Genomic DNA, 15,459 nt, shown 5'->3' with positions numbered 1-15,459 from the left:
AACGCTGGCATTAACCCTGTGTCAGCGCTGACTGGAGGGGAGTATGGAGCGGGCGCCGGGCACTGACTGGACGGAAGTAGGGAGGGACTAATTCTCGGCCGGACTGTGCCCGTCGCTGATTAGCGACGCGGGATTTCCGTTACAGACAGACGGAAGTACCCCTTAGACAATTATATAGTAGAAGCCCTATGGTGCCACATACTATTATGGAAAGTGTGCGTGGGAACCACCTCTCCACCGCAGAGGAACACGAGGCCTGAATGTGAAGAGTGGTCCTGCCATGGAGCGTTACAGGAGAGTCTTCTTATACAGTCATCAAAGCAACCAGACGTCCCGCTCTTCTATAAAGGAACAGCGGATGGTAATGGGGTATTTACAGGACCAAAATTTATCCCATAGTGGATCTCCTATTGACTGCTGGAGGTCCAACCACTGGGACATTATAAAAGAAAAAAAAATGTTTTTCCAGTTTGACATTTCATCGGTAGGAATGGCTGCAGAAAGAAATTGTATAGTAAAGTCTGCCAGTATATGACTTTTTCTAGGAGCTGTAGTTTGTGATATGGCTCCCTCATTAATAATATAGTAAGGTCCACCAGTGTATGACTTCTTAGGAGCTCTGACTTGAGTAATGGCTTCCTAATCAACTGGAAAAAATCCAACATAATTGACATCTAGATGTGATTGACTAGTTAGTTATGTCTGTCATTGATGCGATTGGTAACTGGTCATCAAACGAGTGTATTTTCTCCAGTTTGGTTTTAGTTTCCTGTTCTCATTATATTTTACCTTGATAAAAATTTAAATTTCAATGGAGAATTGAAAATGTAAGTTTCTTGAATCCTAGATCCTGATGACCGATACGACTGACCCATGTTCTTTTTCAGGTTGTAGGTATATCAGTCAGGCTGCAGCTAAAAAGAACGTTGATTTTGAATATGAAGCTCCATTAATGAAGACCGAAGTTCCAGGACCAAGATCTAGAGTAAGTGAAAAGATTGGTTGTTTGCACGATGTGCAGCTTGGAGTCAAGATTTCTCCTTGTGGAAACCACCAGCTCATGTAGGGATGCTTATAGGCCGGGTAATGCTCCCTGGGAATAATGCAGATTACCGTATCTCTCCTCTGGAAGGAAAAAATGGGTTTACTGAAGGTATCTGTATAGTAATTACAAAGGGAATATAGGCAGAGCTGGGAGATTCTCAAACCCTTGACACCAACCTGTAGTCATCAAAAGGTATCATGATCCTCTACGGGTAATGTCACCTTCCTTAGCCAATTGATGCGGTCACCATATATATTGGAGATGAAGTCAGGTCCCCCGAAAAAGGTTTATAAGAGGGATTTTCCACTGAAGATTTGCATTGCATTTCTATAGGTTATGCCGTAATTTTGATTGCTCCCAGCAGTTAGCCCTCCAGCAAACAGGCCACACTGAGAGAAGCATCCCCCGCTTGACTGACAGCCTCAGGATTCCCTTTAAGCTTCGATACACTGAATTCATTAGTAGATCCCATAATGCAATGGGGCTAAGACATGTAGGGTTGCTGAATGACGTACTGCCTACAACGGCTTGAGGTTCTATATCTATAAAGTCTCTAATTTTTTTTACTTTAATTTTTAGGAGCTCATCAAACAGTTGAACGGTATCCAGGTAAGTAAGAATGTAAGGTCTCCTGCTACCTCAGTGATACAGAGAATTTAATGTTACCCAAACCTATAAATAAGAAAGCTATAGAATTACAAGTCGTACCTTAGTAGATAATTTCTAGATTGACTCCAGTATCACCGATGGCGTCATCTGCCATACTTCGTGTGAATCATTTGGCGTTCAGCTTCTACCCGATTGGGGCTCCACTTGCTTTTTTTATCTTTGGATGTAGATTTGATCAAATATGAAGGTAGATAATAATTTTATTTTCCTAGAATGCTGACGCTGTGAACTTTTTCTGCAATTATGAAGACAGTCGTGGAAATTATCTTGTTGATGTAGATGGCAACCGAATGCTGGATCTGTATTCCCAAATTTCGTCCATTCCTATTGGTATGTGACATCTGGTGTTTTTCCTTTTTTGGTTTATTTTTTCATTCTGTGTTTTCAAATCTGTCAATTCTTGGCACATTCCTTACTGAGGAGAAGCCGACTCTCCGTAGCAGGAGCCAAAGAAATGTATTAATATCCTAAAGGCAAAATGGCTCTGCATGCAAAGCCCTTAGAAGAAGACTCTTTAGATAATTTTCAGGATGTTACTCTGGATTTTCTTTCTTTCACCTGATTAGGAAAGAAATGAGGCTGACAGATGACATTAGCCTTTTAAGAAATCCTATTTAAATTGGTAGGGCTGAAAATGGAAATTATTCTTCATATATTTCTGTAAAAAAGAAAATGGGACAAAATAATAGAGAAACTGTTAGTGTGAGCAGAACTGAGACTTCCAGAGAAGCTTCCATCATGGCAGTCATTAAATATAAGTAAATGTTCAATAAAGATGGCATCAGATATTCTGAAAGTCATTCTATTACGTCCAAAACCATTTTGGTAAGTTAACTGACTCTCTATAAAAAGGGTTCCTCCCTCAAGTATTTCCCCCAAAAAACAAGTTCTTCCCTGTAAGAGTTCAGGTAACTTGCTGATCTCTGGTGGACCCAATGGTTGGACTTCCTTTCCCATAGATAGGGGAGAACTTGATTTTTTGATGGGAATAGTTCTTTCATGGACATAATCCCAAGATCAAGTTTTCAGTAGAGCAAAGTTGGGCATTCTCGACTTCCCCTCCATCCATTGTGTATGAGTCTGCCAGAGAAAAATGTGCGCTGTATAGTCTTCTAGTAGGCCCATTGAAAATGAATGGAGCATGCGCTCCTCTACTCCATCATTGCGACTATGGCTTGGAAGATGTGATTGGCATATTAATGGTTCACTTTACGGCTCTGACTGCCGCCGTAAAGTGAGAGCACAGCAGTGACGTCACCGCTGCGCTCTGCTCTCACTGTACGGCTGCATTCAGTCAGAGCGGGAAGCAGACGGCAAGGGACCTGACGGACATCAGATGGTGAGTATGTACTGGTTTTTTTTTTTGGTAACCAGGGTAAACATGGGGTTACTAAGCGCGGCCCTGCGCTTAGTAACCCGATGTTTACCCTGGTTACCCGGGTGCTGCAGGGGGACTTTGGTAAGTCGCTGTGTGGTCGCTGGGGAGCTGTCACACAGACAGCTCTCTCCAGCGACCAACGATCAGGGGAACGACTTCGGCATCGTTGAAACTGTCTTCAACGATGCCGAAGTCGTTCCCCTGATCGTTGGTCGCTGGAGAGAGCTGTCTGTGTGACAGCTCCCCAGCGACCACACAGCGACTTACCAACGATCACGGCCAGGTCGTATCGCTGGTCGTGATCGTTGGTAAATCGCTATGTGTGACGGGGCCTTTAGTGTGACGGGGGCTTAAGACAGCAAGGAAAGCGAGAGCTGCTAATACAATTAGCATGAAGAATGCAAATGCACTTAACAAAATCCAGAGTGGAGAAAGGCTTATCACAATGTGGGGGCTTCTGTTGTCAGAGGAGAGACAAGCCGCAGGTCAGAAGATCCCAACTCATCTGCTCTTTTCAACTTCTTTATTATAACTTTTCCATATGTTTAGAGAAAAAAAAATAAAAAATTGAGCTCCATTTTGTGAACCGAGGACTGCCTGTCTGTGGCCACGTGTGAACATAGAAATTACACAATTTCCGCACTCCAGCTCTTCTTACTATTTGCACCTTGAAGACAACAATTCTAGCATTCCAGACTCCTCCAGTCCCTGCCTGCTCCCTTCCGTGCCCCCTTACTGCTGCCTTCCGTGCCCCCTTACTGCTGCCTTCCGTGCCCCCTTACTGCTGCCTTCCGTGTCCCCTTACTGCTGCCTTCCGTGCCCCCTTACTGCTCCCTTCTGTGCCCCCTTACTGCTGCCTTCCATGCCCCAATGAATAGTAAAGATTATGACATCATTAGCATGTCCCCTACTTACGAGCAGGATTCCCATGCTAAAAGGGGACACCAGGTTAAGTACCAGCACCGGAAATGTGCGTCATCAACCGCTGCAGGAGGACTGCGATTGAAAACCAGCGTTCCATAGGAACAACCTGATAACAGAAATATTGGCAAAGTTATTGTACTTTTTTTTTCTATTCTTTTTGCATTGCAAAACTAATCCTAAAAGTTAATTGCTAGAAGATATGTACCCCAAAATGTCGCTATTAAGTAACGCAATTAGTTTTGTGACTAATTTTCCACTCTTGATGCGAATATTCAGCATTTTATGAATGCAGTCTAAAAAATCTATCTAAAAATGTTTGCTTCTTGAAAAAAAGGGGAAACTCCAAAATGAGTGCTCTTTACCATTTCCATATCTCCCGGTAACAAACTTCACCCATTTATGTCTTTCATAGTTTGTATCCTTTGGAAAGTAATTGCGAGATGCACACTTTCCTGGGGCCACAGAGCCTAAGATGGGCTTATACCGTGACACTTTGATATGTCCTGGGTGCTGTAAGTTATGTGGCAGAGAGAAAGCTCGAGCGGAGTTATGTTTCCCATCAGAACAATCAACTAACGTCATCGTTTATGTCCCACTTGTGCGTATGTCTACTTACACTCCTCAACATTGAAATTGCAACACCAAGAAGGAAAAGTCATGGAGTTATGGAAATCATAGGATCAAATAGACATGTAAATTATATGGAAATGATGGAAAAATGGAAACATTTTAAAAACCCCTTGATGGATTCAGTATGATCATGTCGTGTTAAATCTTGAGACACTTTGATGTTCCTTCGTGTTGACCTCTTCATTGCGTTGCCCATGTTGTCTCCAGACCAATCTCTGGCTATCATTGCCTCCAAGACAAAAGCAAAACTCATGTCAAGCAAACGCCTGTGGATGGCTTGTGTAGACATTGTTTTGTACCTTGGGCTTATGTGTTGTCTCCTTTCACTTGCAGTACAGAATGGATCACTACGATCCATTCTTCTATTGTGATGAGACCACATGGGCATCTCCATAAGGAGGGTTCAAGAGGGAATTTCACGCCAATTCTTCTCCCAGAATTATGGTGCACAGTAGCCGGACCCCTCTAGTCCTCATTCTAGGTACAGTAGCAGCTCGGCGTTACATTCATTTTGTGGTGGAACCAGGGGAACAGCCAGTTCTCCAAAGTCTCAGGAGCCATTTTTCAACACCAACATCGCCCGGCCCAATATTGCTCATGCTACTGTGAGTGGCCCAAACATGTTACTGTGGCTACAGCGTCTCCGGACTTGTCTCCCATCAAGCTCATCTGGGATGTTGTTTGTCAACAACTGCATAGGCAGCTGCCAGTAGCGGATCTTGATGATTTGCCTGAGAGCATTCATCTTGGCAGAACAATCCTCAGACAACTATTAATAACCTAATTCATAGCACCCGAGGCATGTAGATGTGTTTCTCTGCATGTGATGCTCATACTCAAGACTGAATAAATCCAGATGTTTTGTAATTTTTTTCTACTTTATTCACCATCTGCATGTCGCCAACATGTCTATCCATCCTGTGAAATCCATAATTTCACTTCTTTGTTTTCATGTTGTTGCTATTTCACATTTGAGGAGTGCAATTTGCCTGTATATCGTGCAACCTTATAAAAAAAAGAAAAGGAAATCTTGTATACTGTACATAAAGGTGACATTAATATGCGGTGAATGGGCATAAAGCCCTTCACATCCTGCCTGCTTGGCATTTTACAAATGAGCTGATTTGCATAGACTCGAACAACAAACACTTGACAATAATGATGGCGCTGTAAGAACTCCGCGTGGCGTCCTGCTATTTTATTTATTGATTTCCAATGTACTTTAGAAGTCTGCATGGGGGATGAGTAAAATATCGCTGTAAATGATGGGACATGACGTTGCTTTGGCTGCAGGTAGTTCTGGCAAAGGCAGAACAGTAGTTACCGTACATACAGTATATAGAGCTGTCAATTTTTTTTTTGTTTGGATATTCATGTAATTGTTGCATGAATAGTGTTTTTTAAGTGCAGAATCAAATCTCTTCTGTACTAAAAAAAAAGTATTAAAAACGCTGCTTTAAATATGCACCAAAATGCAACAAATATAGGGGAAAACACAATAATCAGAGAAAATTGTCATTGCAAGTAATGGTGCAGACAGCTGCAGAAAGCTTGCAGCTAAAAACAGCAGTGAAATGCAGTATATATTAGGCCACGTTCACACGGTCAGTATTTGTTAAGTTTTTTTACCTCAGTATTTGTAAGCCAAAACCAGGAGTGGGTGATAAATACAGACGTGGTGACGTGTTTCTATTATACTTTTCCTCAGATTGTTCTACTCCCGGTTTTGCCTTACAAATACCGTACTGAGGTAAAAAACTGAGGCCATGTTCACACGTTCAGTGTTTGCTTAGTTTTTTACCTCAGTATTTGTAAACCAAAACCAGGAGTGGGTGAAAAATACAGAAGTGGTGACGTGTTTCTATTAGGCCATGTTCACGCGTTCAGTGATTGCTAATAGAAACACATCGCCACTTCTGTATTTTTCACCCACTCCTGGTTTTGGTTTACAAATACTGAGGTAAAATACTGACCAAATACTGAACGTGTGATCGTGGTCTAATAGAAACACGTCACCACTTCTGTATTTATCACCCACTCCTGGTTTTGGTTTACAAATACTGAGGTAAAATACTGACCAAACACTGAACGTGTGATCGTGGTCTAATAGAAACACGTCACCACTTCTGTATTTATCACCCACTCCTGGTTTTGGTTTACAAATACTGAGGTAAAATACTGACCAAACACTGACCGTGTGAACGTGGCCTAATTGTGTTTTTTGTGGAGTTTTTCCCTTTTTTTTTTTTTCTTTTTTGGTGAAGACTTGAAGCGACATTTTTAGTGCGTTTTTTTCAGCTTTGATTCTGCATTTAAAAAGCGCAACTGTGTGGTTTTTTTTCAGGCTCTCCATAGAGGAAAAAAAAGCACCAAAAAGGGCACAATTTAACGTCTTCTTTAAACGCACAGTCGGCATGAGTTTTTGTTAAATTCTGTCTTCTTTGCTCAGACAGTTAAACGCAGCAGATATTCTCTGCAATTAATGGAGCTGAATATGCGCAGTATTGATGCTACGTGTGTACACGGCCTAATAAACAAGCGGTGTGGAAGCGCCTCATTTCTCTGGTGCTAATCTGCAGAGAAGGGAAAAGGCATGGTGGTACTCTAGTCTACACTGTCTCTTTTTGCCATATTAACCCCTTCCCGACCTGTGACACAGCGTATGCGTCATGAAAGTCGGTGCCAATCCGACCTGTGACGCATATGCTGTGTCACAGAATGATCGCGTCCCTGCAGATCGGGTGAAGGGGTTAACTCCCATTTTACCCGATCTGCAGAGACAGGGGGAGTGGTGCTTCAGCCCAGGGGGGGTGGCTTCACCCCCCCGTGGCTACGATCGCTCTGATTGGCTGTTGAAAGTGAAACTGCCAATCAGAGCGATTTGTAATATTTCACCTAAAAAACAGGTGAAATATTACAATCCAGCCATGGCCGATGCTGCAATATCATCGGCCATGGCTGGAAATACTGAAGTGCCCCCTCCCCACACCCACCGATCGCCCCCCCAGTCCTCTGTTATGGGGTCCGGTCCCCTCCGTCCGCCTGCCGGCTCCCCCGTCCTGCTGTCCGCTCCCTCCTTGTTTGGATTCACCCCCCCTGTGGTCCGATCACCCCCCCTGTGCTCCGATCCACCCCCCCACCACCCCTTCATACTTACCGATCCTCCCGGTGTCCGTACGTCTCCTCGCTGGGCGCCGCCATCTTCCAAAATGGCGGGCGCATGCTCAGTGCGCCCGCCGAATCTGCCAGCCGGCAGATTCCTTACAAGTACATTTTGATCGCTGTGGTAGGTTCTATCACAGCGATCAAAATAAAAATTATAATAAATAAACCCCCCCTTTATCACCCCCATAGGTAGGGACAATAATAAAATAAAGAAAATATTATTATTATTTTTTTTTTTTTCGTTTTCCACTAGGGTTAGGGTTAGAACTAGGGGTAGGGTTAGGGGTAGGGTTAGGGTTACGGGTAGGGTTAGGGGTAGGGTTACGGGTAGGGTTAGGGTTATGGCATGTGCACACAGTGCGGATTTGGCTGCGGATCCGCAGCGGATTGGCCGTGGATCCGCAGCGGATTTGGCTGCGGATCCGCAGCGGATTGGCCGCGGATCCGCAGCGGATTTGGCTGCGGATCCGCAGCGGATTGGCCGCTGCGAATTCGTAGCAGTTTTCCATCAGGTTTACAGTACCATGTACACCTATGGAAAACCAAATCCACTGTGCCCATGGTGCGGAAAATTCCGTGCAGAAACGCTGCGTTGTATTTTCCGCAGCATGTCAATTCTTTGTGCCGATTCCTCAGCGTTTTACTCCTGTTCCTCAATAGGAATCCGCAGGTGAAATCCGCACAAAAAAACACTGGAAATCTGCTGTAAATCTGCAGGTAAAACGCAGTGCCTTTTACCTGCAGATTTTTCAAAAATAGTGCGGAAAAATCTCACACGAATCCGCAACGTGGGCACATAGCCTTAGGGTTAGGGTTGGAATTAGAGTTAGGGTTGGAAATAGGGCTAGGGTTGGAAATAGGGTTAAGATTAGGCTTGTGGTTAGGGTTACGGATAGGGTTAAGGGTGTGTTGGGGTTACAGTTGTGTTTAGGGTTGGGATTAGGGTTAGGGTTGGAATTAGGGTTACGGGTGTGTTGCGGTTAGGGTTGTGGATAGGGGTGTGTTGGGGTTAGGGTTGTGATTAGGGTTATGGCTACAGTTGGGATTAGGATTAGGGGTGTGTTGGGGTTAGTGTTCAAGTTAGAATTGAGGGGTTTCCACTGTTTAGGCACATCAGGGGTCTCCAAACGCAACATGGCGCCACCATTGATTCCAGCCAATCTTGCGTTCAAAAAGTCAAATGGTGCTCCCTCCCTTCCAAGCCTCAACGTGCGCCCAAACAGTGGTTTACCCCCACATTTGGGGTACCAGCGTACTCAGGACAAACTGGGCAACAACTATTGGGGTCCAATTTCTCCTGTTACCCTTGCAAAAATAAAAAATTACTTGCTAAAACATAATTTTTGAGGAAAGAACAATTATTTTTTATTTTCACGGCTCTGCGTTATAAATTTCTGTGAAGCACTTGGGGGTTGAAAGTGCTCACCACACATCTAGATAAGTTCCATCGGGGGTCTAGTTTCCAAAATGGGGTCACTTGTGGGGTGTTTCTACTGTTTAGGCACATCAGGGGCTCTGCAAATGCAACGTGATGCCCGCAGACCATTCCATCAAAGTCTGCATTTCAAATGTCACTACTTCCCTTCCGAGCCCTGACATGCGCCCAAACAGTGGTTTACCCCCACATATGGGGTACCAGCACACTCACAACAAACTGGGCAACAAATATTGGGGTCCAATTTCTCCTGTTACCCTTGTGAAAATAAAAAACTGCTTGCTAAAACATCTTTTTTGAGGAAAGAAAAATGATTTTTTATTTTCACGGCTCTGCGTTGTAAACTTCTGTGAAGCACTTGGGGGTTGAACGTGCTCATCACACATCTAGATAAGTTCCTTGGGGGGTCTAGTTTCCAAAATGGGGTCACTTGTGGGGTGTTTCTACTGTTTAGGCACATCAGGGGCTCTGCAAATGCAATGTGACGCCCGCAGACCATTCCATCAAAGTCTGCATTTCAAATGCCACTACTTCCCTTCCGAGCCCCGGCATGATGCCCAAACAGTGATCTACCCCCACATATGGGGTATCAGCGTACTCACAACAAACTGGGCAACAAATATTGGGGTCCAATTTCTCCTGTTACCCTTGTGAAAATAAAAAATTGCTTGCTAAAACATCTTTTTTGAGGAAAGAAAAATGATTTTTTATTTTCACGGCTCTGCGTTGTAAACTTCTGTGAAGCACTTGGGGGTTGAACGTGCTCACCACACATCTAGATAAGTTCCTTGGGGGGTCTAGTTTCCAAAATGGGGTCAATTGTGGGGGGTTTCTACTGTTTAGGCATATCAGGGGCTCTGCAAACGTAACATGATGCCCGCAGACCATTCCATCAAAGTCTGCATTCCAAAACGTCACTACTTCCCTTCCGAGCCCCGGCATATGCCCAAACAGTGGTTTACTCCCACATATGGGGTATCAGCGTACTCAGGAGAAACTGGACAACAACTTTTGGGGTCCAATTTCTCCTGTTACTCTTGCAAAAATAAAAAAATTCTGGGCTAAAAAATATTTTTGAGGAAATGAAACACATTTATTATTTTCACAGCTCTGCGTTATAAACTTCTGTGAAGCACTTGGGGGTTCAAAGTGCTCACCACACATCTAGATAAGTTCCCTTGGGGGTCTAGTTTCCAAAGTGGAGTAACTTGTGGGGAGTTCCTACTGTTTAGGCACCTCAGGGGCTCTGCAAACGCAACCTGACGCCCGCAGAGCATTCCATCAAAGTCTGCATTTCAAAACGTCACTACTTCCCTTCCGAACCCCGACGTGTGCCAAAACAGTGGTTTACCCCCACATATGGGGTATCAGCATACTCAGGAGAAACTGGACAACGACTTTTGGGGTCCAATTTCTCCTGTTACCCTTGGGAAAATAAAAAAATGTGGGCTAAAAAATCATGTTTGAGAAAAGAAAAATTATTTTTTATTTTCATGGCTCTGCGTTATAAACTTCTGTGAAGCACTTGGGGGTTCAAAGTGCTCACCACACATCTAGATTAGTTCCATGGGAGGTCTAGTTTCTAAAATGGGGTCACTTGTGCGGGAGCTCCAATGTTTAGGCACACAGGGGCTCTCCAAACGTGACATGGTGTCCGCTAATGATTGGAGCTAATTTTCCATTCAAAAAGCCAAATGGCGTGCCTTCCCTTCCGAGCCCTGCCGTGCGCCCAAACAGTGGTTTACCCCCACATATGGGGTATCATCGTACTCAGGAGAAACTAGACAACAACATTTGGGGTCCAATTTCTCCTATTACCCTTGGGAAAATAAAAAATTCTGGGCTAAAAATCATTTTTGAGGAAATAAATTTTTTTTTATTTTCACGGCTCTGCGTTATAAACTTCTGTGAAGCACCTGGGGGTTATAAGTGCTCACTATGCCTCTAGATAAGTTCCTTGGGGGGGGTCTAGTTTCCAAAATGGGGTCACTTGTGGAGGAGCTCCAATGTTTAGGCACATAGGGGCTTTCCAAACGCGACATGGTGTCCGCTAACGATGGAGATAATTTTTCATTCAAAAAGTCAAATGGCGCTCCTTCCCTTCCGAGCCTTACCATGGGCCCAAACAGTGGTTTACCCCCACATGTGAGGTATTGGTGTACTCAGGAGAAATTGTCCAACAAATTTTAGGATCCATTTTATCCTGTTGCCGAAGTGAAAATGAAAAAATTGAGGCTAAAATAATTTTTTTGTGAAAAAAAAGTACTTTTTCATTTTTACTGAACAATTTGTGAAGCACCTGGGGGTTTAAAGTGCTCACTATGCTTCTAGATAAGTTCCTTGGGGGGTCTAGTTTCCAAAATGGGGTCACTTGTGGGGGAGCTTCAATGTTTAGGCACACGGGGGCTCTCCAAACGCGACATGGTGTCCGCTAAAGATTGGAGCCAATTTTTCATTGAAAAAGTCAAATGGCGCTCCTTCCCTTCCGAGCCCTGCCGTGCGCCCAAACAGTGGTTTACCCCCACATATGAGGTATCAGCGTACTCAGGACAAATTGGACAACAACGTCCATGGTCCAGTTTCTCCTTTTACCCTTGGGAAAATAAAAAAATTGTTGCTAAAAGATAATTTTTGTGACTAAAAAGTTAAATGTTCATTTTTTACTTCCATGTTGCTTCTGCTGCTGTGAAACACCTGAAGGGTTAATAAACTTCTTGAATGTGGTTTTGAGCACCTTGAGGGGTGCAGTTTTTAGAATGGTGTCACTTTTGGGTATTTTCAGCCATATAGAACCCTCAAACTGACTTCAAATGTGAGGTGGTCCCTAAAAAAAATGGTTTTGTAAATTTTGTTGTAAAAATGAGAAATCACTGGTCAAATTTTAACCCTTATAACTTGTTTCCAAAATTGTGCTGATGTAAAGTAGACATGTGGGAAACGTTATTTATTAACTATTTTGTGTCACATAACTCTCTGGTTTAACAGAATAAAAATTCAAAATGTGAAAATTGCGAAATTTTCAAAATTTTCGCCAAATTTCCGTTTTTTTCACAAATAAACTCAGAAATTATCGACCCAAATTTACCACTAACATGAAGCCCAATATGTCTCGAAAAAACAATCTCAGAATCGCTAGGATCCGTTGGAGCGTTCCTGAGTTATTACCTCATAAAGGGACACTGGTCAGAATTGCAAAAAACGGCAAGGTCATTAAGGCCAAAATAGGCTGGGTCATGAAGGGGTTAATCAGATTTTTTTAAATGTATTTTTAACACTTCTGTGTAGAAAACCCATTTAGGCGAAATAACAGTTTTTTTTAATGTATTTTATATTGTCCAATTAAATCAGACTGCTCTCGGATGTTATCTGAGTGCAGTACGATGTTTTACATGCTCCCATAGACTTGTATGGGTGCACATGATCCGATCATTGGATGCAGCATGCTGCGATTTATTTATCTTTTCTTTTCTTATGCCGAATCGGCATGATAAAAGTGTTGGTTGGTACTGCCACATGGTATAACATTGGGCTGAGTGCTATCCGTTAAAACATTGCACCGCGCACTGTGAGGATTCTCCAGTGCTGCAGCGAGCGTGTGACTACAAGCATGTGATTTGCATACATGTGGTCACATGCCTACTAGCGGCTTCCCTCAGTGCAAGTATATTAAGAGAGGTCAGACACGTCTAGTCGGAATGTGGCAAGAAGGGTGCAAATCACATACTTCACACCACTGCCAGCGCCGACACAATTCTGTAGTCACTCTGAGTCTGGACAACCCCTGTAAGTTGGTCAAATTAAAATAGGGTAACCACATTGGCATTTGAAAACAAAATAAAGTGTTTAAAATACAGACTAAAGAAATGTCAAAAGTTAACAAATTAACAAAAATAAAATACATTTCTATAAAATGGGTAATAAAACACCATTAAAGCGCTGCAAATATTACTTTGATGACATAACAAAATGTAAAGCTGTTAAACTACCATATCTGCAATATTTATCATTCATTCAGTGCTGAAGCACTGGTCATAATGGAGTTAAATTTGTCCGTGATCACGGATTCTCCCTGATAAATACGGTAAATGAAATCTGATGCAGGGTAATCCAGTCTGGTGGAGGTCAGTGGCCTCCGCTCCTGCTCAGCAACATGATTTATTATCTGTGACCGTATGGATGCAATTTCTTGATGTCATTTGTTTTTTTCTGCTCAGGAGACCGTGTGCGTGTATGTATAATATAGATGTATGTACCATTAACACTTCTATTTTTGAAAGCGTAAATACTCTGCGGCAAGTGTTCCCAGAAGGAACATTATACATGTACATTATTTCTTCTGGGAACACTTGCTGAAAATCTGGGATGCTGTAGGTTTATAGTTAGGTGCAGGAGGAATCAATACTAAACAGATGATGATGATGTCTGGAGCGGCATCCTTGGCCGATTACTGTTCACAAGTTGTCAGGTTCAGTAATAGAATGAACCATTTCTTGATGATTTTCACCTCCTGAATTTCAATCTGACAATGAGAATTTTTAGTTGGTTCTTTTTTCTATAATCTCAGAATTTTTGTTTTACTGCTTCATATAATTAATGCATAAAAGTTTCAGCACTTTGAAACATTATTTTTGGAAATATAGAGTATTTTGTTATGCCAATTTTTTGATCTTTCTTTAGCGGAAGCTTGGCAACAATTAACATAACTAAACCATGTCTAAACACTACTGCAATTTATGAACGGTTACAGAACTTACACTACAAAATGTGGTCCTCATTCAGTGACTACTGTTTTTTGCTTGTCTCTTGTACTCCTGCATTGGATCATTTCTTACAATTGTCCAACAGTAATCTGCAAACATTGATGGATTCCATTTTCCTTGATACTTTGTTTCCCCCATAGCTGAAATATCTTGATGAAATCTCACTGTGCTCCTCACTCACTGTTAGGCAGTTTGGTGTGAAAAAGTTTAGATACGAATGTAAGAAGTGAATCTTTGACATGTTACAGCACAGTATTTATTGGAACAATATTTTTTTTTCTTTATTTAGGAATTTTTAAAAAAAATATTTGTAGTGTGATTTTTTTTTTAACTTTGTCCCAGGGTGGGACATCACTATATATTGTTAGATCGCTGATCTGACACTTTACACAGCACTGTGTCAGATCAGCGATCTGACAGGCAGTGCTGGAGGCTTGCAGGCGCCTGCTCTCAGCAGTTTCTCGCAAGCCACCTCCCTGCAGGACCCGGAAGGACCCCCATGACCATCTTGGATCCGGGGCCTGCAGGGAGGAGAACGGAGGAGATCCTCGGAACAACGCGATCTCATCGCGTTGTTCTTAGAGTCTCAGGGAAGCACGCAGGGAACCCCCTCCCTGCGCGATGCTTCCCTATGCCGTCGGAACGCTGCGATCATGTTTGATTGCAGTGTTCCGGGGTTAATGCGCTAGGAGTGGTCTGTGACCGCTCCTGGCACATAGTGCCGGATGTCCGCTGTGATAATCAGCTGACACCTGGCCACGATCGTCCGCGCTCCCCCCGTGAGTGCAGCTGATCGCATATGCCATACTATCCCGTCGATGGTCATACAGGCCCGGGTCACCACGACGGGATAATACATCTAATGTCTGATAGGGGTTAAAAAATAGAAAGGGGGAAAGGAATGGAGTGGGCTCCAGAGCAATTTTCGAAAACAGAGAGGGAAAACTAGCGACTGGGGCTCTATGTTTATAGCTTGGGAAAGGGGTAATACCCATGGAGCTTCCCAGGCTATGAATATCAGCCCGCAGCTGTATATTTAGCCTTTACTGGCTATTAAAATAGGGGAGTCCCCAAAAAATGACGTGGGGTACCCCTAGAATTAAAAACCAGAAAAGGCTATGCAGACAGCTGCGGGCTTATATTAATAGCCTAGGAAGGGGCCATGGATATTGCCCCCCCCAGCTACAAACACCAGCTCTTAGCTGCCTCAGAAATGGTTTCTAAGATGCGCCAATTCCGGAACTTAGCCTCTCTCTTTCCACTTGCCCTGTAGTGGTGGCAAGTGGGGTAATAGTTGTGGGATTAATGTCACCTTTGTATTGTAAGGTGGCATCAAGCCCATGGCTTAGTAACGGAGGGGTGACAATAAGACACCTATCCATTACTAATCCTTTAGTTGTTATAGGTGAAATAAAGACACAGCTTGAATAAAGTCTTTTAATAAAATAAAACA

At 43.1% G+C, this 15,459-nt stretch overlaps 1 protein-coding gene across 3 annotated transcripts in view; it reads left to right on the top strand.

Annotated features, from left to right (window-relative positions):
• ABAT (4-aminobutyrate aminotransferase) overlaps nucleotides 1-15,459 on the top strand; it is a 122,081-nt gene that overhangs the window by 71,574 nt on the left and 35,048 nt on the right. For all 3 annotated transcript variants that reach the window (XM_077275246.1, XM_077275248.1, XM_077275247.1), the window contains exons 3-5: nucleotides 888-985; nucleotides 1,625-1,654; nucleotides 1,927-2,044. In XM_077275246.1, coding sequence (XP_077131361.1) covers nucleotides 888-985; nucleotides 1,625-1,654; nucleotides 1,927-2,044 — 246 coding nt within the window. The remainder of the gene's footprint in view (nucleotides 1-887; nucleotides 986-1,624; nucleotides 1,655-1,926; nucleotides 2,045-15,459) is intronic.

This window comes from Ranitomeya variabilis, chromosome 7 (assembly GCF_051348905.1).
Source record: "Ranitomeya variabilis isolate aRanVar5 chromosome 7, aRanVar5.hap1, whole genome shotgun sequence".
NCBI lineage: Eukaryota > Metazoa > Chordata > Amphibia > Anura > Dendrobatidae > Ranitomeya > Ranitomeya variabilis.
Note: the sequence above shows the minus strand (reverse complement) of the source record. Positions and strands in the feature narration are given on the sequence as shown.